Source organism: Lottia gigantea (assembly GCF_000327385.1).
Source record: "Lottia gigantea unplaced genomic scaffold LOTGIsca_42, whole genome shotgun sequence".
Taxonomy (NCBI): Eukaryota; Metazoa; Mollusca; class Gastropoda; family Lottiidae; genus Lottia; species Lottia gigantea.
The window spans coordinates 1,059,826-1,085,808 of record NW_008709463.1 but is presented as its reverse complement, the minus strand read 5'-3'; the positions used below and the strand labels follow the sequence as shown (position 1 = coordinate 1,085,808).

Genomic DNA, 25,983 nt, shown 5'->3' with positions numbered 1-25,983 from the left:
GCCCAACAAGTCCATCATCTACCGGACCTGTCAAACGTGAAATACCAACAAGAAAAGAAATCCATTCTTTAAATGCCGTTCCAAAACCAAAGTTACGCCAATCTGTGGATTGGATCGAAAGAAGTGAACAAGTTCCTGAACGCAGAGCTGCTTCTAGGCGTAGTGATATGATGAAAAACCAATATTCAGATCCTGTAAAAGGTCATTGGCTCGTTGAGGAGGCGGAGCGAAGGCGTATAAACAGTGATCTGAATGTGAAATCCTCCACAATGCCGATTCAACCAGGTCCTTATAATGGGCCCATAAAACCACCGCGAGATCAAAGCAACGTGTGGAGCGCCTCAAATCCCCAGATAACGCCCAATCAAAGGATGGATCCAAACATGCCGAAACAAATCCGACAAACTTTATTACAAAAAACAGCCACCGTTCGCGGATCAGGGGAAGTTAACCCTCAAGAAAATGAACCTCAAATTACACGCAATCCATATCTTACACAAACAATGCCCCCTACATCTTCTACAGGATACGGAGGTTATAATTCCCCTCGTAATGGTGCTAATCTACCCCCATCCACCAGTGTTCCGTCTCCCATCAACCAGGGACCAGTCAGTGGTAAACAATTGTGTTCAGCCTGCCATCAAGAATTAGGTTGGTTTCCACATTTATCTTCTGATAGTGGCGTTTCTAACCCATTTTACATAGTGAAAGAATGGGCTGTGGCCTCCCTGGAAAATTTTGTTGCCTCTGTCGCCCCCCCCCCCCCCCTTACCTGATGTTTCCTAGAATGCAACTGTTCTCTCAAAAAATCTAAGCAAGCACGGGGCAATGGATTCAGCTGAATGTTTGTTAATTTTCATAGATATTTCAATTATCCATATTCATAGATGACAAATGGAATGTATGGTTTTCACTCAGGCTTCAGAATTTAGTGCAAAACTTTGAATTGACAAGTGAGATACAGAAATAGTTGAATTCATCTTTACTCAGAAAACTAATCAAACTCTTTTGAATTTTGTTTTGTGTTATCTAATTTCAGGTTTTGGAGCTGCAATGATAATCGAGAAACTCGGTCTATATTACCACATGCCATGTTTCAAATGTTGCGTCTGTCGAATGACCTTGGGAAATGGAGTGGAAGGAGCAGACGTGAGAATCCGTGTCAATAAATTACACTGTCCTAATTGTTACAGCAATGATGAAGGTACACAACACGGGTGAAGAAGGCGATGTCATGTGACAGTCATGTGACAGGAAGCTACAGGTGAAGACATGTTGTCATTCGCTAACGAGTGACTGTTAATTACAGGGTTGGATTGTTGCTTTTAGAACTAATTTTTCACCAATTTTGTTCTTAGTTTATATCTAACAAAATTAACTCCTTTTTTCACTTTTATTTTTTTATTTTGCTTCAATTTCATTTTATATTTTGCGAAGTTATTATTCTGCAGTTCTTTTTAATGCTTGAAATTTCGAATTTTGCCTTTTTAACTTTGTGTTTTTGTTGATTCATTGATTCATGATAGTATGACAGTATGCTATAAAACTTTAAATTAGATTACTGATTTTAAAGGGGGCGTGTCTTAGAAAATGTCTGAGTATGGGAGCAAAAATAAGAGGTGTCTCTTGGAGGTAGGGCCTGAAAAACGAAATATCTTGAGACAAAGTGTCTTGGGACTGTCAAAGACCCTATGAAGACAATGGATTTCAGATCGCCTGAATAACTGAATAGCTCAAATTTTATATTTTGATTCAATATTGAGAGCTAAATGTCAGCTAAATTGTAGGCGAGAATTACTATCCAATATTCAGGTCAGAATGGTTGGTAAGGGAGTTGTTGATACCTACCTGACAAAGATTATTGGAATGGGTACCTCTGCCTCATGACATATGCATCATTTGTTAGACCAATGTGGTGCAGAACTCTAGGATATAAACCACAGTTTGTTTTTTAAAGCATTCATTGCATTTGATTTTATTTTGAAACTTTCAATGGATTGGTAAAGTTAAGTAAAAGTAAAGTAATTAATTTTAGGCATGTAACCCTTTAAAGACAAAAAAAAATATCGAAATTTATGCCCTTTTTTTTTGCCATCGGCCATGTTTTTCTTAGGCTCAACTTTACTATAGAATTCCAGAACCAAAGTTTTTGAAAATTGAAATCCAACCCTGCTGTAGACATGTATGCTGGTAGCTTTCCTTTATCCCTTCTTTCTTCTCTCTTTCATTTATTCATTCTTTGTATTGTCTTGCTTTATCTTAACAATATTTTTTGCATTTTGGTAGTATTATAGCATAAATAAGTTTTGATTTGAGTGCGATAAATTTTTTTCTAACTTTATTAGAGCATTTTATTCCTTTAAATATAGAAATCTTACTTTGCCTGGAAAGATTCAACCAGGCTGTGCATCTTGTTCCAGTAATTTTCAAAGCATTTTTTTGTTCTCAATTCGAATTTTTTGCTACTATTCTGTTTTCTTTGCTCAGCTCATGGCCGTGTAAACTAAAAACAGACTTCAAATACAAAATAAGCAGTAAACACTATTTCTGTTTTTATGTCATTTTTCTGCAGCTTTTAAAAATAATATTTATCTACAGAATTACTGCCAATTATTTGATTTAGCCTCAAATCTTGAAAACAGCCTTTCTGAGGAACAATCTCTGTGATGTAAAAGAAGAATGCTCAGTTTTATTTTTGAATCTGACAAAGGCTTGATTGTTTTCCCGCCAAAATATTTTTTTTAACTTCTTGTTTTGCTTTTTTTTTTTCAGCTGGATTAAAGTTCAGTAAAGTTTGATGATGACTAAACACTGGAATTCATCATAATATACCATAATCAACCAGAAATATAACAATACCAAATATAGACATGAACTAGTATGCATGTATGAATGGAAAGTGCTTACTATATTAATATATTCTAAACTGTTATGAATGGTATGACTAAAACTTGTAATGAACCTAAATCAACAAAATTTAAATTGGCTTCAGATAACAGAGATATTTAACTGCTTCAAGATTGCCATTACAATTGCATAATAATATATTATTTTGTGCACAGAATGTTATTCAATGTAGGCAAAATTTGTTTGGATTAATTTCAAAATGACACAATGTTGCAAGTTTTTGACAAGTCTTTGTAATTTGTCTGTGTTCAAAAAGTGTTTATTATGTTAACAGTAATTAGCAATATCCATAGTAAAAAGTGTATAGCTTATAGGCCCTCTAGTATTTGTATGTTCTTCATTCTATAGTAGATTACTATCTTATTTGCCGAATGTTTGATTAAATTATTGCTATAGATAATGTTTATTCATAAATTACATTGATTAAACCCATAAAAAGTGGGAAGTCTATTGGCTACCCATTGTGTATTTGTGACTTTACCAAAATTGCACCAAAAAGAGGCAGGTGTTAATCTTAAACTTAATATTAATTAATGCATTTAATGATACAATTACACAGAATTTTTCAAAAAATAAATTCTAAAACAGAAGACCAAACTATTCTGATTTTCAGAAATTATACGAGGGAATAATTTGAATTATATTTATCAAAAATGTTTTGACAGTCAATTCAAAATTAATCATGTTTTTGTAGAAAAAGTGATGAATTTGGACATTAAAAATGAAAAAATTTAGGTGTCAAATATATAGTGCTAATATTAATTTATTGACAAAATAGAAAATATTGTGAAAAAGACTTAATTTTTGTCTCAAGTTATTTCGTTTTTTGTTTGTTTTTGTTTACATTTCTGTTCATTTGCTTTTGTTTTCATTTTGTTTTGTTTTGTTTGTTTTTTTCACCAGTGTTAGATATTTTTTTGCATTTTGTAGCTTGTTGAAACACATGGGTATGCTTTGTGCTGATCTGAAATGTTGCTGTTGTTTTTGAGAGCCTGATTTTCTCACCTCAACTAGAACAATATGAATATAGGCATTGATATTTGAAAATAAAATGCCTCTTTTGTTAGTTACTCTTCTATCCTGAGAAAATTCCCTCATTTCCCATTGCATGGCGTCGCCTGTTTATATTAGTCTAATTAGGAGCTTTCGTTTAATTTTGTCACAGTTTCTAAAACTGTTGTTACAGTCATCCTGGCACTTGAAATTGGAAGAGGCATTTAAGGAATTTAAGAAAACTGATGGTCCTTCACCAGCTATCCGCCCTGTGTTTAATAATGTTATACTACGATTTGATTGTATATTAAAAACTATTTGTAGCTTGCTTCATTTCAAACATCCCATGTCATTATGAAACCTCTATTTTTCTTGTATGTGATAAAGGATATCCATTGATAAATAACAAGTGAACCAAACAATCTGAAACTGGAAGAAAAAGGTGTCTACTTTTTGGTGCGAGCCTCAGTAACAGTAGCTTATATGAATACATCTCAATATATGCTTTCTCAGCTTATAGAGTTTTACTAGACTTAACTCCGTATCAGAGGCCTCTAGATAACTTTACTTAAGATGATTTAAGTGTTCCAGTCATCTGATTAGTTAATCAGTTTTAAGCTGAGTTTTATTATCCAATCAGATCACTGTATTTCTAATAATCTGACAGCGTATTCTCCAACGATCTTAGCGGTAGGGTTTCCCAAGGTATTAACTTCTAACATTATTTCTAGGATATCCTAGTGTTTACTAAGATCGTTTCCAGAATACGTGGCTTGGATATTTTTTTTTTATCTTACTAAAGTTTTGGAGATTAAGGCCCATGAGTTGTCTTCAAGGAATCTGTAAAAAAAATACAAACCTCATCATAGACTAAATAAAGACTAGAGAAATTGTAAATATGAAAATGATATATTGTATATTGACATAGTTTATTGTACGAATGAAATTCCTATTTTTATATACACCAAGCAATTTATTTTGTAGAATATAATTCCATATTATCACTTAATATTAAAACGAAATGTTAATTTGCATTTCTTCTTCATTTTATATGACTAAAGTGACAGAAATCCACTAAAAGTTACAGATAAAAAAATTGTTGCGTAACTGTGGAATTGAACATAGAAAAATATCAAAATTAGTCTTAACCTTTAATAATTGGGGAACAAGAAAAATAGGGTCACACTGGAATCGAAGTATTCAAAACTGAAATGCCACTGGACAGTGCTCAGTCTGTCCTCAGTGAATTTATATAAACATGAAGATATTATACTCTTCGCACATTCAAGTTCATGTTATCTTGATGAAACTAATTTTGAACACAAACACAATCCTTGTTTCTCCAGGAACCATAGATTTACAAACTTGTCCAACTGGAAAATGGAGCCATTCATCGGCGGAAACGATTCGATGTCCTATTGTTTAACATGTAAGGGAAGAGTGGCGGTATTATTTTTTGGGCACGTTCAAATTCATGTATTCCAAACTGACTGGTTCTTCAGATGCATCATTAGCATCAATTTTTATTGAATCTGAATTGTTTCCAAGTAAAGTCGACCCAGTTCCGGTATTCATATAGACCGGACTGCCTGGAAGACCAGGGTTACTCTGGACTTCTGAAGATCCTTGTTTTTGCTGGCTTTCCAGTTGAGTACATGTATATAGATGATATTGAGGAGTTACTGTTTGAGAGACATCCAATGGTTCATACGTGTTCGAAATTTGCTCTTTGAGCTGTTCTTTGTCTAAAGAAGTGTACAAAGGAGGTTGTGTGGTATTCACGTATGTAGGGCTTCGGACACCATATGGGTCACCAGAACCTTGAGAATTGTCCATGTACTCATTATTTCTGATCAAAAGGGTTCCTTGGAGGTTCGGTGTCACTCCCACAGTGTCTGGATTATTGACTGTCTCTAGATTATTGATGTATATGGGATTGCCCGGAGCATAAGATAATATCCGGGAGTTCCGTGCTTGGCCTGAAAATAAACGAAACGTTATGGATCTTACGGGTGGCATGGACAAGGTTCAGCCAGTCCCCGTGGTTGTTGAGCCACTGTAAGATGCTACAGCACTTTTCTATCGGACCTTAGATAACACTATGGGGCATGTGATGACGTGTTATAATCACCCAATTCAATAAATACCAACGAATTTATAGATACAGGACACAAACGAAGATGATTATTTATCGATTGAATAATTCAAATGAAATGAGAGGAGTTTTACGTCTTACTTTTCTGTACCATGTGGGCTAATGACTGAATAATTCAAGGCAAAACTTGTAGATATTTAAGCCAATAATGCTGTACGAAACCATTCACGTATTGGAATATATTTAGGGTTTGTTCTTACCTCTTTTATAAATGATTACAACTACAAAGATGGCCATTACAACGAGCACAATCAGCCCGAGGACAGTGCCTACAATGACACCAACCCCCACCGTTGTTTGTATATCTGATTCCTCTAGTGTAGGTTCTTCAGTCGTACTGGTCAACATTGTGGTTGTAGGCGTTGTGGTTGTAAGCGTTGTCATGATAGTAGACACTGTTGTTGTGGTCGTTGACTGAATCGTCGTGCTTTGTAGTGTGATTATTGGTGGCGTTAATGATACATTGATCTTGTCTGGCCTGGAAGCAATGGTTATATCAGTAATGCCTGTAAAATTCATCAATCTACCTGTGTTCGTTAAAAGTGGTCTTACAGTCAATGGCGCATTGGTTTCGCTTACAATCTGACCGACTTCGGGAGCTATTGGTTTTGTTAATGGTTCGACTGAAAAAAAATACAGTACGGTCATAGTTTACTAGGTTCGTTTATCAAAGAACTGACGTAATTCGATGAAACTGTCGTGATTGGTGGAATGGGGGCGACTCATTTATGACCAACCTTCTTAGGTTATCTTTTTGTAATAGAAAAATTCGGGCTTAAGCATCGTTTGGAATCCAAAGCAGCCTTTCCTGGTTTCATTGCGTCAATCTAGTCGAAAATATAGTTTTTTTTTCTAGCTTTATAGGGAAAAGGCTGAAGATCTAGTGGAGAATTTAAGAAACTGCTATACTTGGTTGGGTTTTTATTCAAGGAAAATGCTTTTCTGTTCTAGGGTCTTAACTTCTAACACCGTATCTAGGATATCCTTAACTTCTAACACTGTTTCTAGGATATCCTAGGTCTTAACTTCTAACACTGTTTCTAGGATATCCTAGGTCTTAACTTCTAACACTATTTCTAGGATATCCTAGGGTCTTAACTTCTAACACTGTTTCTAGGATATCCTAGGATCTTAACTTCTAACACTGTTTCTAGGATATCCTTAACTTCTAACACTGTTTCTAGGATATCCCAGGGTCTTAACTTGTAATAATGTTTATAGGATGTCCTAGGGTCTTAGCTTCTAACGCTGTTTCTAAGATATTCTACCACATTAGACCATTTCGAGAATACGCAGTCTTGCACTTACCTATAATCTCTATCAGAATAGTTTGTTTATTATGGATGGGTTTCTTACGATTAATCGCCACACATGTATATACCTGACTCCCTGGAAGTTGCTCTTGAATAATCTCTGCTTGCAGGACTCGCTGTCTAAAGACCACTGGCCCAGTAGCTGATCCTTTATGCCAGAAGTAGGAGCATGGCGGGTTGCAATCCGCGGAACATTGGACAGCCTGAGCGGACCCACCACTGGAGAGTACGACTCTCGAACTCGAGTTCAGACGGATGTTATCTGGTCCACCTATTGAACAGAAATAAAAGCAGATTCATTAGTCTCTACCAGTGAATGGACAGTATGTTGTTTTGGACTCGTTTAGCGATCCCGATCGTTAGTAACAGATGGCAACCGACCAATTCCACTACTGCAACTAAATACCATACACCTCCCATCGAACAATCAAGGGCCTAAAGGTACAGAAGATTGGAACGTAAAACTCGATACATTTCATTCATTCTGGCATGCTGACCTTAGCGATTACTTACTGTAAACAGTCACAGCTAGAGATGCCGCCATTTTGGAACTGTTAAATTCTTTACAAAGCCATAAATAATCGAAACCTTTAACAGTAGCATTATCTGTCTGGTGATAAAGGATTCTGTCCCCGGAGGCACTGATGGAACATCCACAGGGAAATCTGTCCGAGGGTAGAATTGGGCACGACTCCATCAAAAGGGAACATACTCGTTCAGATCCTTTCAGCATGATAATTGATGTGTCTAGAGACGCTGGCGCGGTGCAGTTGATTCCGTACCGTTGACCTTGAACTGCATAATTTCGACCGTCACTTCCGGTTATTGATATTTGTGCTGAAATTTAGATAAAGTATTTTTCATTATTTGTTCTAATGCTAATTGGTATAGTACAAGAATTATAACCAAAGATATCCCGGGAAGCAAGACGTTCTTGTATGGTCCTTTGATGGGGTTGTCGGCTTTGCATATTTGCAAGTGGTATTGGACTCTGAATGGGTCTAGTACGAATATGAAATCACAATAGCTGACTGCGTTTCCCTCATGGTATTGCGGAAGTGACGCCCACATCTGGTTCAGGTCACCATGGCAGAATATGAAAGTAATCTATGTCTTTAGTCTGGTTTCTTAAATTGAGATACATCCTTACCATTAGTGAAGCTGAGGAACACAAGTGATATCACAACTGAGACCATCATATTGTAATAGAATTCAAACTTCGTATATTGAGGCTGTCGAAATTTATCCTTCGAAGTTGGTGATGAAATAAAGTGCACTATTCAGGGATCTGTCCTCAATAAAACGCGTTTAAGTTACAGTTCTCGTTTTCATAACCTTTATCTAAAGTTTATAAACCGCATCTGAATATCACACTCGTCACGTCACGTCACGTCACATTAAAAATATTAACGTCACACCAATGTCACATATCCAAAATTGATCAAATATATCTGAAGCAAATGTAAAGATCCACAGTTTAAACGATCATTTTATTTCATAAAACTTTTAAAACTAATAGAACCTGTTCATAATCAAAATAATATTCACCAAATTCAGAAATGAACTAAGACTAGAAATAAGGCGGATATAAGATTATGACTGTTTAAACGGATCTCTGAACGGAACTGAATACTTCAAATTAGATTTATCTGCAATAGTACAGTTAGTTCATTTTAAGTAGGCAAATCTTACATCTAAAATACGCAAAATATTATATATAGACACAGCCTAATGAAACAACTATCACTGGTGTCACTGGTTATAGTTTGAAGCAACGTTTCGACGGGTTTCCCCTGTCCTCGTCTGCGCACGAGGACGACATGGGAAACACGTCGAAACGTTGCATAAAACTTTTACCAGTGATTGTTGTTCCATTAAGCTGTGTTTATATCAATCGTACTTTAGTCTCAGAAACGGGAATATTTTCAGCTTTGTTTATCAGTAATAGTGTTCACAGCTCACCGTCGAAATTTGAGCCTATTAGTGTCCATGAATTGTCTGTGTTTGAAAACTAAGAAGACGAGTCGTATGATATCATATCGTCCTAATATCATAGGGTGAATTTTTAATGAGATTTTTTTCTATAAATAATTTATTTATCTATTTACATGGATGATACAAAAATATTAAAAACAATTTCTTATATAAAATAATACATTGTGATTATATCATTATTATATCTACTGATGTAGATTTCTATGGTATATAGGAATATTAAAACAGAACCTGAAACATGTTGTTACTTAAAGTTTCACGTTGTGCGATCTTCAGACGACTTCAGTGATATTAGTCAGTTGTCTGAAGACCGCACAATGTGAAACTCTGAGTAACATGTTTCAGGTTCTGTTTTAATATTATTTTGTATGGTTAAATAAATATAATGCTGCATATATCACAGAATACCATGAGATCAAAGAAACAAAGAGATTATCACTGAATATCATAAATAAGTTGGCTGTTTTGATCAGTTAAATAAAAAATTAATATATCAGCCATATTTACAACATATAGTATACATTAGAAATAAAATAGAATAACATCATAACAGCATGGCTCAGAGAATTCCCCAAAATATCAGACAATCCACAAAGGTTTGGAATTCCCTCACATATCAGACAATCCACAAAGGTTTGGAATTCCCTCACATATCAGACAATACACAAAGGTTTGGAATTTCCTCACATATCAGACAATACACAAAGGTTTGGAATTTCCCAAAATATCAGACAATACACAAAGGTTTGGAATTCTCTCAATATATCAGACAATCAACAAAGGTTTGGAATTCCCCAATACATCAGACAATCAACAAAGGTTTGGAATTCTCTCAATATATCAGACAATCAACAAAGGTTTGGAATTCCCCAATACATCAGACAATCAACAAAGGTTTGGAATTCCCCAATATATCAGACAATCAACAAAGGTTTGGAATTCCCCAAGATATCAGACAATCCACAAAGGTTTGCAATTCCCCAAGATATCAGACAATACACAAAGTTTTGGAATTTCCCAAAATATCAGACAATACACAAAGGTTTGGAATTCCCTCAATATATCAAACAATCAACAAAGGTTTGGAATTCCCCAATATATCAGACAATCAACAAAGGTTTGGAATTCCCCAATATATCAGACAATCAACAAAGGTTTGGAATTCCCCAAGATATCAGACAATCCACAAAGGTTTGGAATTCCCCAAGATATCAGACAATCCACAAAGGTTTGGAATTCCCTCAAATATCAGACAATCCCCAAAGGTTTGGAATTCAATCAGATATCAGACAATCCACAAAGGTTTGGAATTCCCCAAGATATCAGACAACCAACAAAGGTTTGGAATTCCCCAAGATATCAGACAATCAACAAAGGTTTAGAATTCCCTCAGATATCAGAGAATCCACAAAGGTTTGGAATTCCCCAAGATATCAGGCAATCCACAAAGGTTTGGAATTCCCCAAGATATCAGACAATCCACAAAGGTTTGGAATTCCCTCACATATCAGACAATCAACAAAGGTTTGGAATTCCCCAAGATATCAGACAATCCCCAAAGGTTTGGAATTCCCTCAAATATCAGACAATACACAAAGGTTTGCAATTCCCTCAAATATCAGACAATCCCCAAAGGTTTGCAATTCCCAAAGATATCAGACAAACAGCAAAGGTTTGGAATTCCCCAAGATATCAGACAATCCACAAAGGTTTGGAATTCCCCAAGATATCAGACAATCAACAAAGGTTTGGAATTCCCCAAGATATCAGACAATCCACAAAGGTTTGGAATTCCCCAAGATATTTGGATTTTTCAACAACATAGGACATTAGGATGTTTTCATTAATTTAGGGGATAGAGTAATTCTAATAAAACAGGACTGTTCATTAAGTCTATTAGCTAAGACTGGACCTGTAATCTATACTTTGCCAAAAGAAAATTCTAATTTCATTGCAGAAATTATTGTCAAATTGATGAGTTCAATATGAAGATTCAGTACAGAAAATTTGGAATGGGCCGCAAGTGAAATCAATCAACTTCTTAACAATCTAATCATGATTTAAAAAAAAAAAAAGTTTTGCTATCATAAAACAGGAAGCTGAAGTCCATCCACAACACCTCGTTCATATTCATCTACATCTGCTACATCTTCATCCAGCGAGGCTGACAACTTTTGAAGTAAGACATCCAGAGCCTGTAAAAATTACAATTTGAAATGTTGACAGACACATCAGATACTTTTATATCCTCCTAGTCTGAAACATCTACCTCTAATCCAGCCTCTAATAACTATTCTGACAGTTATCGGTAGGAATAGAGTCAGAAAATCTAGGCCCTGTTTTATGGAGATTTTCCACACTTTCAAAATAGTTATCAGAGGCTGGAAAAGAGTTAGAGGTTTCCGTTTTTATATGTTTTTTCCCTTAAGAATGCAACAATTCAATTCAGTTTTTCAAGTCTTCTTGAACCCTCTTAGACACTCCATGAGAGGCTTGCTGCTATGAAGCCTCCACAGTTGCTCTATTTGTACCCCAAGTCTCGGAAGGCTGGCGCCACCACGGGTTATAGTTCCAGGTGAGTTTAGAGAAAATGACTAAAGCCCAAGATTAAAAACTTCTTTCTTACCACGTCAGTGACAACTTTTTGATGAAGTTTTTTCAATGGTTTATTATTTAATGTTTTCTCTCTATCATGTATTACATTCATAAACTGTTCTATTAAAGTATTCACAATCAAATCTGAAATAGAAAAAATATCATCAATACAAATGAAAAAGTTAATACTTATATGAATAGATAGTAAAGGTGTTATAATGACTTGGAAAAATACCAGTTTGTCTCACATGTCCATAATTAATTCATAATTAGCTTATTTAGAAGAGAATTACCAGCAGAATTTGAAAAAGTGACCGATCAAGAAAGGTCAAAAAGTCTTTTTTTTGTTTATCCAGACTGTACATACATGGACATTTATGATTGGTTAAAACTCTTAATTATATGCAATATTATAGAATAAACAGACTTCTTTAATAAAATATTAAACACTGATAAAGTTTCAACACAATCTAAATCTGATGACGACACGTGTAGATTGTGTTGAAACAATATGTGTCTAATATTATATTAAAGAAGTCTGTTATATTATATAATATTGTCTTGTGTTTATGATTTAGACACTTACTATCAAGATATCTACTAGAATAGTCAGACTCAGACCACAATTGACCTTGTCTAGCTATAGTTGATAATAAATATTGTAAACAAAGTGAATCTGCTAACTTATCTTCTGCTTTTAACGTAACCTATAAAACAAACAAATATTTATAATAAAACCAGCCTGTGTTTCCTTAAATACTACTAAGGCCATCAGCGATTGGCTGTAACTGGAGGTCATGTTCAAGGTCAAGGTCATGAACTTTCAACTGCTTGACTACCAATAAGGAATAACCTTGGTCTAAATTAAATCCATGGTTGAACTAAGGCTTGGTTTACTTACATTCATTTCAAAATTTTTGGCACGAACATTTATTAAAAAGTTTTTGGATATAAATCATTTTATATTGGCCTGGTCTAAATCAAGAACTGATCATTTTATTGGTCCCAAATTAAAAGAGGCTACAGACAGTAGGCTTGGTATATCAATATATAATCTATTTAACAATTGAAGTATTATCAAAAATGTTTTTATCAAAATTGTTGACATACAGCTTTTAACTCTCGTTGGGTAATTTTATCATCGTAGCCTTGTATGACTTCTTTAGAAACTTCTTTAGATTCTTCTAGAATTTCTGGTAGTATGACTTCATCTTCTAGAAACTTGTCAAGTAATGTTTCAAATACTGCATCATCTACCTACAAACATAACATTGGTAAAGAGATTGTAAAGAGAATTTCTAAACTATTCATGTGTATCGGGACACTGATATCATCAATTTGTACCATTCTAATTTTCAATCAGATGTCTATGGTTCCTGAAATTCGACTAAAATTAAATATTTTACTAATCGCAAAGGGCCTTATGTGATACAAGCATATTTTGCAATTAGTGTTAGGGTGTATTGAGAAAGTCTCAATGAAAGCACTGGCCTAGGTCACAGAGCAATAGGATAAGTCTATTGATTATGTGAAAATTAGTTAGTCATTAGTATGATTTTAGTTGAAAAGATATTTAGTGACGTCATCACCACGTATACCAAGATCAAGTGCTATTACAGGGGGTGCAACTTACCACTGCAGGTCCAACTTCAAATATAATATCATCAATGACATCATCTATAATATTATTCATATAGGTGTTATTTAAATGTTCGTCAGCTAGTTCTATCGCACTCTCCTTCACAATATCATAACAACACTGATGAACTGTCTGATCTATTAATCTATTCATCCAGTCCTCTACTGGATCTCGACATTCTACCTTCTCCATTATAATACTACAAAAACAATTTCATTACTGTATGAATTATAAATAAATGTCTTAATGTCTCAATTTCATTAAAAAAATGAATAAAATTGCCTCAAAATAACAATAAAATAAAGAGCTAGTATGCCGGCATGTCATTCTATTATTCATTTGAAGGACATTAACTGACATGTAATGGCTAATCTATACATGATGTCCGATAGAATATATTGAACGTCGGTCATTTGAGCTTCCCCATCGGTCATGCCTGGCATATAGAGCCAAATCAACAGACCTGCTATGCCCATCTTACAAGCAACACCAGCCTCATTATCTTACGAGCAACACCAGCCTCATTATCAAAGCTTAATATCATTAAAGGCTAAGAATATAACATTGAACCGACTTACTCATCTGCCAATGTATTAATACTCTCTCGCACTATTTCTCTGATCATTTTATCAACTTCACGCCCCAAAAAATCCTCACAGACTTGTAACGTAGGTCTGTAATACTCCTGTAAACTCGGTGTTCGGTCACTTGTTAACGGTGTCATGGCTGGTAATGCAAAATGCATTGACTGAAACAGAGGAAATAAGGTCAAGGTATAAGATCAAAATTAGGCAGATCTTCCCTGGGTTTACTTGTCTATACATTATCAAAATCATTTGTTTTTTGTCAGGCATGGATTATTAAAAATTTAACAATAAAAGACCTTGAAAAAGTTTAAATATTGAAAAATTACAAATTGAAATAAATTAAATATCAAGTTATAAATTTTATATTTTCCAAATCCAATACCAAATTTTCAAGTACCAAATCCTAATTTAGAAATAAAAAAACAATATTGCTAGAATATGAACTGATAAAAATATAAATCTGAAAGTTGGAAAGTATAATAGATAAAGACTATATAAACAATATAAAAGGGAAAGAAATTAATAGATCTAAAAGGTAAAGAAATCAACAGATCTAAAAGGTAAAGAAATAAACAGATCTAAAAGATCTAAAAGGAAAAGAAATTAACAGATCTATAAGGGAAAGAAATTAACAGATCTAAAAGATCTAAAAGGGAAAGAAATTAACAGATCTATAAGGGAAAGAAATCAACAGATCTAAAAGGTAAAGAAATAAACAGATCTAAAAGATCTAAAAGGGAAAGAAATTAACAGATCTAACAGGGAAAGAAATCAACAGATCTAAAAGGTAAAGAAATAAACAGATCTAAAAGATCTAAAAGGAAAAGAAATTAACAGATCTATAAGGGAAAGAAATTAACAGATCTAAAAGATCTAAAAGGGAAAGAAATTAACAGATCTATAAGGGAAAGAAATCAACAGATCTAAAAGGTAAAGAAATAAACAGATCTAAAAGATCTAAAAGGGAAAGAAATTAACAGATCTAACAGGGAAAGAAATTAACAGATCTAAAAAGTAAAGAAATCAACAGATCTAAAAGGTAAAGAAATCAACAGATCTAAAAGGTAAAGAAATAAACAGATCTAAAAGATCTAAAAGGGAAAGAAATTAACAGATCTATAAGGGAAAGAAATTAACAGATCTGAAAGATCTAAAAGGGAAAGAAATTAACAGATCTAAAAGGTAAAGAAATTAACAGATCTAACAGGAAAAGAAATAAACAGATCTTAAAAGGAAAGAAATTAACAGATCTAAAAGGGAAAGAAATTAACAGATCTAAAAGGTAAAGAAATTAACAGATCTAAAAGGTAAAGAAATTAACAGATCTAAAAGGTAAAGAAATTAACAGATCTAAAAAGTAAAGAAATAAACAGATCTAAAGGGGAAAGAAATTAACAGATCTAAAAGGGAAAGAAATAAACAGATCTAAAAGGGAAAGAAATAAACAGATCTAAAAGGGAAAGAAATTAACAGATCTAAAAGGGAAAGAAATAAACAGGTCTTAAAAAGAAAGAAATAAACAAATCTAAAAGGGAAAGAAATTAACAGATCTAAAAGGGAAAGAAATTAACAGATCTAAAAGGGAAAGAAATAAACAGATCTTAAAAGGAAAGAATAAACAGATCTAAAAGGGAAAGAAATAAACAGATCTTAAAAGGAAAGAATAAACAGATCTAAAAGGGAAAGAAATTAACAGATCTAAAAGGGAAAGAAATAAACAGATCTAAAAGGGAAAGAAATAAACAGATCTAAAAAGGGAATAAATAAACAGATCTAAAAAGGAAATAAATAAACAGATCTGAAAGGGAAAGAAATAAACATATCTAAAAGGGAAAGAAATAAATAAACAGATCTAAAAGAGAAAGAAATAAACATATCTAAAAGGGAAAGAAATAAACAAATCTAAAAAGGAAAGAAATAAACAGATCTAAAAAGGAAAGAAATTAACAGATCTTAAAAGGAAAGAGATAAACAGATCTAACAAAGGAAAGAAATTAACAGATCTAAAAGGGAAAGAAATAAACAGATCTAAAAGGGAAAGAAATTAACAGATCAGTCTGACCTGACTGAAATGAAATGCATTAAGGAGCATCAGCACCAATGAAGTTTGAGAAGTAGAGATCTTCAGGCAACTGATCTATTTCAGCCTGCGTCCCAACTGAAGTTGGACAACTAGATCTTATTCTCATGTCTACACTTCGGAACGAGTTCAGAGACTCTGTGTAGAGAAGTGTGCTTCTCGAAGATCGAAGTAATTGTAAAGGTATCATTTCTCAAATAGAAGATTTACAAACAGATCTAGGTTAGAAAAATGGAGTTCTAATAAGATATATATGTTGTTTTACATATTCTAAAAATGATAATGCCCTGAACAATAAAATGAAGGGAGATAATAAAACATAAAGCATTGACTACCAGACTTTATACAGAAATATCTATAAGCTATATACTAATCTACATTAATTTCTTAGAATATAAACAAACTTGTTGTTCTATTTCATCATAAACATCAATCAATACATCTGGTACAAACTCTTCCAATAAAAAATCTTCTAAGAGCCAGTCGATAAAATCCGAGGCGAATTTAGGATGTTTGACTATATACATAGACGGAGAATCATCCTAGAAATATATTGTTGTATTAGCCCTAAAATATCCGTCAGAATGCAGCAAATCAAACCTACTTTTAAGAACCCTCCAAGAGCCTATGCACCTGCTTTGAGGTGATCTTCAAGGGATTTTGAGTTGCCAAAATTTCAATCTCAATCCAGACAGTGGCTGCCCCATTAAGTCAGTCCGTCCCCTTATGTACCCTCCACCACTGGTAGGTTGTTATAGTTTTCTTGCGATCAAATATTGTTGAAAAATAAAAGTAAATCAAATTTGAGAGATAAAACTTACAATTTGTTCACCATAAGGATCATATGTATTATGTCCAGCAAAAATATACTGAAAAATAAAACATTGGCTAATACAGAGACCATGTTACAAATTTTGTAAAAGATACCTTCTGGATTCCATGCATATTATAGACGTCATATTGGTCTTGATTGTTGTCTGTACTCGTCTGGTTAGCCCCTTCTCTAACATCTCAATTAATTATAGATCATTATTTCAACCATAAATATTTCAAATTGTGGAATGTGTTAAAGCAGAAATGAAAATAATAATTAAATTCAAATTGTACATAGTGCTGGCCTGATACATGGTTAATCGATACATCGTGATACAACATGCATGAGACTTGTATTTTAAAGATTACCTGATATTGGGGCCGTTCATCATCCGATACATCAGTAACACAAGTAGGACTGGAATCGCTGGGTGTGTCTTCAACTAGTGGTTGACGGACAGATCTACGTTTGACTAGAGGAGACCGTCTAGATCTTCGTTTTACATTCTTCCTATCATGATAAATATCACGATAGCCTCGTTCTTTCTTCTTTCCTTTATACCGCCTACTTCCCTTCGCCCCTTTCGGAGGAGGGGGGTAATATACTGGAAAGGGAGCTCCATATACAATTGCTGGTTGAGGGTAGAAGGCTACAGGATGGGGGTGGGGCATGTACCGAACTTGTTCACCATCAGACTCATTGCCACTATCATCTCCCCAACTATCATAGTCTACCTTCCTAAAATTAAATTTGTTTATATGATGTCGTAAGATCTGTTAAGAAATTTTGTTTTTACAAAGATAATGTCTACCAGTTTGTCCTCTTAAAATTCTTGAGCATTCCTGTTTTACTAGGATAATAAATTAAACATTTCGAGAATAAGGACTACCAGCTGGGTACAGATCTTTCCTGTTCTTTCAGTAACTATTCACAGCTTGGTTGATAAGATACTTTTTTCCATACTAGTCCCTTCAACCCATAACTGGGCTGGAAAACATTTCCTTATTCTCATCCATTGCAACCCCAACTTCTAGTCTAAAGGCATTAAAAACCTATTAAAAAAAAACTTACTTTTCAAATGCTTTCTTTGGTTTAACAGGGGGGACAACTTCAAACTTGTTTCCTCGTAATTTTCTGCCATTTTTCTTTGCTGGTGTATTTGGAGTTTCCAATCTGAAAATAAATCACACTATGTCATCATGCAGTCTGCAATCAGTACATTTGCCCTGAGGAATTAATTTCGCACATGCTTTTTTCCACTTGCTATCGGCTTCAGATCTTTTACATGTACAGCCTGTAGCCAATGTGGCCTCGGTTATTTCTTATTCAAGTAAAAAGACAACATTTTCTCATAGTTGAAATACATATCATCATATTAAATTTTTAAAAAAAGGAATTTTTTGTACCTAAATTAAACTTACCTTAACAAATGTGAAGGCGGCGAGTTTCTGTATTTACCAAAAGGTGGATGAGCATTTCCCGCTGAAAACCTCCGATTTGAAACAGGGGGAGTAACTGTTGTTTTGGGTACGGGAGAGAGTTCAATTACAGATGGGGTTGACCGTGAACTTGATCCTGATAAAATGCGAACTCTCTGAGGTGGATTTTTTCTTTCTTTAAAATGGAGATTTGATTTCAGTATTGGTTTTTTCTGTGATGAATCCTTAGTAACTCCATTAGGTGCTGATTTTGTACTGGTAGCAGATCCAATTCGAGTTGGTTTTCTTTTTCCTGATTTTCTGGCCTGTTTTAATCTGGAAGAATAGTCAGAAATCAAACCATAGAGTTGTCATAATGCTAGAAAGTCACTAAACAAATTGAAATTGTGCTTGGAATAATGGACAGGATTCAATTCTGCTTCCAAATTTAGCTAAGCTTACATGAAGACACAGTGTCATCCTTAAATTATAAAATAGGCCATTATCGGGAAAAATTCTCTAAGCCCAACACTTTTAAATTGAATTTAAGATGGAAGGAAGCATTGGAATATTCTGAACACATATAAATAATTGTCTTTCTGCAAGGTTTCATACTGATTGCACAATGTAAAGGGGAGAGGGGCGAAACAACAACAGTGCCCTTAAATCTACCCCTTACTAATAATAGAGGTCTGTCAGAGGGAAGTCAGCAACTGCAGGTTTTTTGGCCTTTTGTCATTTCTTACAGTGGGGGAATGTTCAGTCAAAAATGTTGGTTGATCATTTTCGTGATGGAAAATTAATTTCGCTAATTTCAAACATAAAATTATGAAAACTTGTACTTCTATGGTCCGGAAGAAATTCTTAGATATTAGAAGACATGAACTTGATAATTTTATTTTGAATATTTATGAAACGATAGACAAAATTCAATTGAGTGATCACAATCATTGCAGTAAACAACTAAAAAGCGAAAGCGAAAGTTTCATAACAACGGAATGCCATAAATAAAATCAACTTTTAAGCTTAATCTAGAGCCTTACGAATGTTGACGTTCATTCCAAATGGACTCTATGTCTACATCAGACATCTTAAAGCACTCCCATTCGACGAATATTTTCTATAAGTCCCTCACTAGGCATATAAACTATCAATGGTCGACAAAAGTTGTTTACATGCCGCCATGTTGGAATGTGTAATGACCTAAGAGCAGATAACTCTTGTTAAAATTTAGTTATCTCCCTTAGACCATCTCTGCCAATTAATCTGAATAACATGTATTGATGATTAATTAAGGGGTTTATCGTTAATATGGCACAGAATTTGGGTATGGCAATTTCTCGGCAGAGTTCCAGCAGACCTTACATGGTAGACCGTTTATGCCTTATAGTAGCTGGGGGTACTCAATGCTACAGCTCTGCGGAAATACCATAGGCTTAAACCCTTCCGTGGAGCGCATGAGAAAAACGAACTTGATTTGGTGCATTCTGACACTGATTATGGGGAAAACATATAAAAAACATATTGTCAAACTTGTTAGAGATGAGGTGGGGTTACAAACCATTTCCGAGGGGAGTAGATGCCCCGCCCAACCCCCCTTTGATGCTTAAGGATCTTTTAAATTCAACGATACCGGTATCATTTCCCATCATACAAAAACTAATGTATTACAAACAATCAAACGCCAAAGGTAGAAAGTGAAAAAATATATTTGACCGCAGGGGTACTGTGAATCAAATAAATTTATTCAAGATGAAAATATACCAATATCTACAGGATCGACGATAGGTGAACAATTTCCATTAAAAAAAAAAAACCAATTACACGAAAATACAAAAAAAAAAAAAAAACCACGAAAATATGAAAGAAAATAATCTTAAACAATCGCTTGCCAATCAAGATACAACCAATCCTCAGTACATAAAGGGCAAACGTACCCGGAATATAACTTGAACAGATCTTGCAGATACAAACATACAGACAGAATTCTATAAAAATCAGATAAAAACCTTGGTCTCTATATGCTATATATAGATCGCTAGCCAAGAGCAAGAGCAATATATGTTTACATTAGAATAACGTCATCAGACTACTTGTATTTTTTCTCTCCTACTACATGGGAATAACAACATTTTCTCGTGTGATATTTTCATTATCAGGATATAGCACCGAAACGGCCAATTCCATTACTCCAACCAATTACTATGCACCACTGTCCTTCCGGATATATTACTTGCCCCTCCCTCCTCCTCCTAAATAATCCAGACTGTCTACTGAATCAACAACCAAATAAAGCATAAAACACTACACATTACCTCTTGTGGTGTTCAGTGGGACCCCTAAGGGATACTAGTTCCCAAGTTTAAAAAAAAAGGCATCATGCACCGGAAGTCCTGTACTGAAGTTTTTGAGTTCATCACATATCACCAACAAATCTTCCCACAAGTGATTATGAATTTTAAAATTCTTGTCTGGAGGGTTGCATGCCATTATCTGCAATTTAATTTAATTAACGATTTGTTAAAAACTGATATTAACTTGGCCTGTGGGTAGATATGTCTAATATAAATTGAAACATCCAGTACAATGGTCATTATTAAATTAATAAGAAGAAGATGGATTCAGTACGACTCCTTGCTTCACTCCTCTTTGGGATTACTTTGATTGTCACCGTCAACTCAGGTAAGCAAACCTGTGCTGTTTTCATTTTTACTTTGTTTTATTTTCGATCTAATGTAAGTGAAGAAGTCATCTCAGATGGGACGTAAAACTCCATTCATTTCAGCTGCTGTACCAATAATACAACTGATGCTTTTATCCATAATTATCAGGAGTGTGGCTGTATTTCAGCGTTTTTTAAAAATAAATCATTAGGTGGAAAGGCCGAGGTGGGACAACAGAATTGTAAAGGAGGGGGTTGGGGAATAGCACCAATCAGGCGCGCCAAAATTTTGGGGTCCTCCCGTAGAATCTGATCAATTGGTACATGACCCTCGGCTCATCGACAATTATTGGAAATTCGCAGTCACCACTGGTTGTCAGCATTTCACCATGTTCCTGTATCCAGCAAAATTGGACGTTGTCGTCGTAATCTGGGACTGTCCAAATCACCAGAGTTGCCAGCAGTCGGTCAATTTTTAGATCCAATGCGATGATTTACATCACATTCGACCAAATATTAATATTTTTTTGTAATGCATCGTTTCGTTTCATTGTAGAATGTGTATTTAATACTTGCCCATCGAAAGGAGTTGGTATGTTTGCTCATTGTGGAGACTGTTCCAAGTTTGTGGTGTGTATCAATCAGTGGTCTATACCGCTTAATTGTCCAGATGGTTTGGTTTTCGATCCTTCATTTCAAATGTGTAATTATCCAAGCCAAGAAAATTGCATGTAAGTTACAGACTTTTTCTTCTTATGTATTGGGGAAAGAGGGGGGATTATACGCCGCACTTTTAGCAAAAATACTTTGACACGTCACGAAAAGGATTTAGTATGCAACAATCATCAGATTTTCTATAAAATGTTCCGTGTTAAATCCAAAAACAAAAGTTGGAGTGGTGAATTCCAAGTTGACAACGAAGAGGTGTATTAATTGGTTTGAAAGAGTATGCAGTTACTTGTCATCTCAAATTCCATCGTACAAGGAGACAGTCATGATCTTCATATATTCCATTTAGCTATCAGTAAAGCTTTTTGCAAATTTTTATCAAGAAAGGGTGGGAGGTAAGAGTTGGGATCATTTGGTCAGGGGATCATCTTATCTTGTTTTTACACAGAGAGAGTTATCAGGCTTACTGATAATAAAACCATTCTCTTTTAGACCTTCAACATCTGTAAGTCCTACATCACCAACAAGTCCTACGTCACCTACCAGTCCTACGTCACCTACCAGTCGTACGTCACCTACCAGTCCTACGTCACCAACAAGTCCTACGTCACCTACCAGTCCAACATCACCTACCAGTCCTACGTCACCTACCAGTCCTACATCACCTACCAGTCCTACATCACCTACCAGTCCTACATCACCTACCAGTCCAACGTCACCAACCAGTCCTACGTCACCTACCAGTCCTACGTCACCTACCAGTCCTACATCACCTACCAGTCCTACGTCACCAACAAGTCCTACGTCACCAACAAGTCCTACGTCACCTACCAGTCCTACATCACCTACCAGTCCTACATCACCTACCAGTCCTACCTCACCAACAAGTCCTACCTCACCAACAAGTCCTACATCACCTACCAGTCCTACATCACCAACAAGTCCTACATCACCTACCAGTCCTACATCACCAACAAGTCCTACGTCACCTACCAGTCCAACATCACCAACAAGTCCTACGTCACCTACCAGCCCAACATCACCAACAAGTCCTACGTCACCTACCAGTCCAACATCACCTACCAGTCCAACATCACCTACCAGTCCTACATCACCTACCAGTCCAACATCACCTACCAGTCCTACATCACCTACCAGTCCAACATCACCTACCAGTCCAACATCACCTACGTCAGCTACCAGTCCTACGTCACCATCCCCATGCATTGACTCGTGTGAACAGAAAACAGACGGTGACTATCAATCCTGTAATAGCTGTACAACATACGTCACTTGTGTAGGTCAAACTATGATCTCAAACAGACCGTGTCCTACCGGAACCTTCTGGGATGACAATTCTAAACAATGCTCTTTGACATCCACAACTTGTAACTAAATTGCCGTGTAAAGCCGTTACAAATACATGAAACTGAGACTTGTAAAGAAGTTTAGTAAATGAAATGTATTGATCTTTTAAGGAAATAAAATGTATCAATAAAATCTTACTCTTTCTTGCCTTTCTTTTCTGGGGCATATCTATAAAAAGTCTAGAGGCCAGAGGCCCCTTCCCCCCTAGAAGCCAACCCTGAGATGAATTTTGAGCTCCTTGAACCTGGTATTAGATGTCTAGAAGAGTAAACATACCCTGCCTGGCGCCGCACCTGTCATCGCTGCATATGCGATCAAATTTGAACAGATCAGGTCGACGACTAAACAAACCTCTGATAAAAAGTAAAATATGTACAACTTATGCCAATGGCAATACATATCGGTATTTACAGCGATTGGTTATTCTAGATTCTGCTATTAGAGTTGTTCTCAAATTGTTACCAGAACAGGGCTATAGGATATGTTATAATACTAAAAACATTGTCAGAATGCTGGAATATGGTTATTAATATTTTATTTCAATTCAGAAAAGAAAACATTGTGTAATAAGAAGTATAATTTTATTTACAAAATATATCAATGCATTTTAGTACCTTAACTACTTTACAATAGTTTTTTAATTCATAATAAATACTACTTTTTAATTTTACCCTCCATTTTAACCTTCAATTTTACTTACAAGTTGTGGTTGTCATAGAGCATTGTTTAGAATTGTCATCCCAGAAGGTTCCGGGAGGACACGGTCTGTTTGAGATCATAGTTTGACCTACACAAGTGACGTATGTTGTACAGCTATTACAGGATTGATAGTCACCGTCCGCTCTCTGTACACACGAGTTGATGCATGGGGATGGTGACGTTGCACTGGTAGCTGACGTAGCACTGGTAGCTGACGTAGCACTGGTAGCTGACGTTGCACTGGTAGCTGATGTTGCACTGGTAGCTGACGTAGCACTTGTAGCTGACGTAGCACTGGTAGCTGACGTAGCACTTGTAGCTGACGTAGCACTGGTAGCTGACGTAGCACTTGTAGCTGACGTAGGGCTGGTAGCTGACGTAGGGCTGGTAGCTGACGTAGGTCTATAAAATGATAGTTAACTACAATTAGAACATACCTACACTCATAAAGCACTCTTTTCTATCAAGTTTAATTTTATAATTAGGATTCATTATGGCCACGTTGCACGAGTCTTAAATTCACAGCACATGCGATAATCCATGTATTCAATTTTGAATAATTAATAAAGCAATTAAATTATCTAAACTACTTAACGAAATTTAAAACATTGACAAGTGCTAAGTTGGTAGATGCACCTTCGTCAAGAATAAAAAAAATATAACTTACATGCAATTTGCTTGGCTTTGATAATTACACACATTTATTGAAGAATCGAAAACCAATCCAGCTGGACAATCAATCGGTACAAGCCGCTTACCGATACACATCACAAACTTGGAACAGTCTCCACAATGAGCAAACATACCAAATGCTATCGATGGACAAGTATTGAATACACATTCTACAATGAAAGGGAAAGTTACATAGAGCATCATATGGGAAAATATATCAATGATAAATGTGGGGGTAATTCATAATGAACTGTGGCATCAGGTGTCTAGAAGAGTAAGCATACAATACCTTCTCGACAATGTTGCTCAATATACACAAAAATATGAAGGTAAAAACAAAAATATACTGACTGGACTACTCAAATTTTATAGTTCAAGGGAGGTAACTGATGGAAATATTATGAATATTATTAACATGGAGGGAACTAACTGAAAACACAAAAGTTCGAAAACCCAGTAAATTAAAAAAAAACAGGAAGTATATCAATCACAAATTAAAAGTGGTATCAGGTGTCTAGAAGAGTAAGCATATCCTGCCGATATACAACCACTCTCAAACACTACATAAAACTTCTGGCTTGCATATATAGAGTACTAACGAGCAAAACGAAACCCAGAATCCAAACAAGATATTGATGAAACAATGGTAGCAGCTAATAAACTTTTCAGATTCAGGATAATATTTTAGAAAATCTATAATGGGTGAAAGTGGAAAAATGACCCTTCATTTATTTACTAAATTATAATTATGCAAAATGCCATCACGTAAAAAGCAAGGTTTAGTCTCGGGCATGTTAGGCCAGGGTTGGCTCTCAACGTACCTCTTTGTTTCAGGGTTAATATTTTTTTTGAATTAAAAGTTTACAATGTTATGAACATTCACCTGCAGGATGAGATCATGTGATTACAGGCTACTGAAATATTTACTTATATTGATAAGTAACATCAAATATAGTGTGACCAAGTCGAACCTGGAGGGTTAATGTGTTGTGGTCTCAGAATTTAATTTTTCTATCTCTACCACTTGGAACTTAATAAATGAGATAAATTTATAATAGATATAGAAAACAAGAAGAAATTTACCTGAATTGACAGCTACAATAAAAGTAAAACCAAAGAGGAGTGAAGCAAGGAGTCGTACTGAATCCATCTTCTTCTTATTAATTTAATAATGACCATTGTACTGGATGTTTCAATTTATATTAGTCATATCTACCCACAGGCCAAGTTGATATCAGTTTTTAACAAATCATTATGTTGTCTGTTATTCAATTAAATTGCAGATAATGGGGTGCAACCCTCCAGACAAGATTTTAACAGTTGATAATCGCTTGTTAGTTCAATGAAGCAAAAACACTTCAGTAAAGGACCTTTGAATAGCAGAGGCAGTCTTCATTGCATAGCACAATATCAGCAT

The 25,983-nt window shown here is 35.1% G+C and overlaps 4 protein-coding genes across 4 annotated transcripts; 1 reads left to right on the top strand and 3 right to left on the bottom strand.

Annotated features, from left to right (window-relative positions):
* Positions 1–503: 503 nt before the first annotated feature.
* On the top strand, positions 504–5,454 carry LOTGIDRAFT_217755 (hypothetical protein; the record flags this gene model as incomplete). Its single annotated transcript, XM_009060405.1, has 4 exons — positions 504–651; positions 1,040–1,264; positions 2,773–4,373; positions 4,464–5,454. The coding sequence occupies 2 exons, from the start codon at positions 504–506 to the stop codon at positions 1,219–1,221; spliced, it is 330 nt and encodes a 109-aa protein (XP_009058653.1). The 3' UTR covers positions 1,222–1,264; positions 2,773–4,373; positions 4,464–5,454.
* Positions 5,350–7,912, bottom strand: LOTGIDRAFT_163877 (hypothetical protein; the record flags this gene model as incomplete). Its single annotated transcript, XM_009060404.1, has 4 exons — positions 5,350–5,879; positions 6,256–6,561; positions 7,364–7,639; positions 7,882–7,912. 4 exons carry the CDS (start codon positions 7,910–7,912, stop codon positions 5,350–5,352), a joined length of 1,143 nt encoding a protein of 380 aa, XP_009058652.1.
* Positions 7,913–11,447: 3,535 nt separating this feature from the next.
* Positions 11,448–18,976, bottom strand: LOTGIDRAFT_163876 (hypothetical protein; the record flags this gene model as incomplete). The annotated part of the gene is made up of 11 exons (XM_009060403.1): positions 11,448–11,558; positions 11,990–12,102; positions 12,545–12,665; positions 13,069–13,215; positions 13,592–13,796; positions 14,176–14,345; positions 17,086–17,133; positions 17,447–17,816; positions 18,150–18,251; positions 18,500–18,822; positions 18,959–18,976. The coding sequence occupies 11 exons, from the start codon at positions 18,974–18,976 to the stop codon at positions 11,448–11,450; spliced, it is 1,728 nt and encodes a 575-aa protein (XP_009058651.1).
* A 4,737-nt stretch (positions 18,977–23,713) lies between these two features.
* Positions 23,714–25,725, bottom strand: LOTGIDRAFT_233660 (hypothetical protein). The gene is made up of 3 exons (XM_009060402.1): positions 25,650–25,725; positions 24,562–24,736; positions 23,714–24,296 (listed from the first exon to the last, which is right to left on the bottom strand). Exons 1-3 carry the CDS (start codon positions 25,714–25,716, stop codon positions 23,888–23,890), a joined length of 651 nt encoding a protein of 216 aa, XP_009058650.1. The 5' UTR covers positions 25,717–25,725; the 3' UTR covers positions 23,714–23,887.
* Between the last annotated feature and the right edge of the window lie 258 nt (positions 25,726–25,983).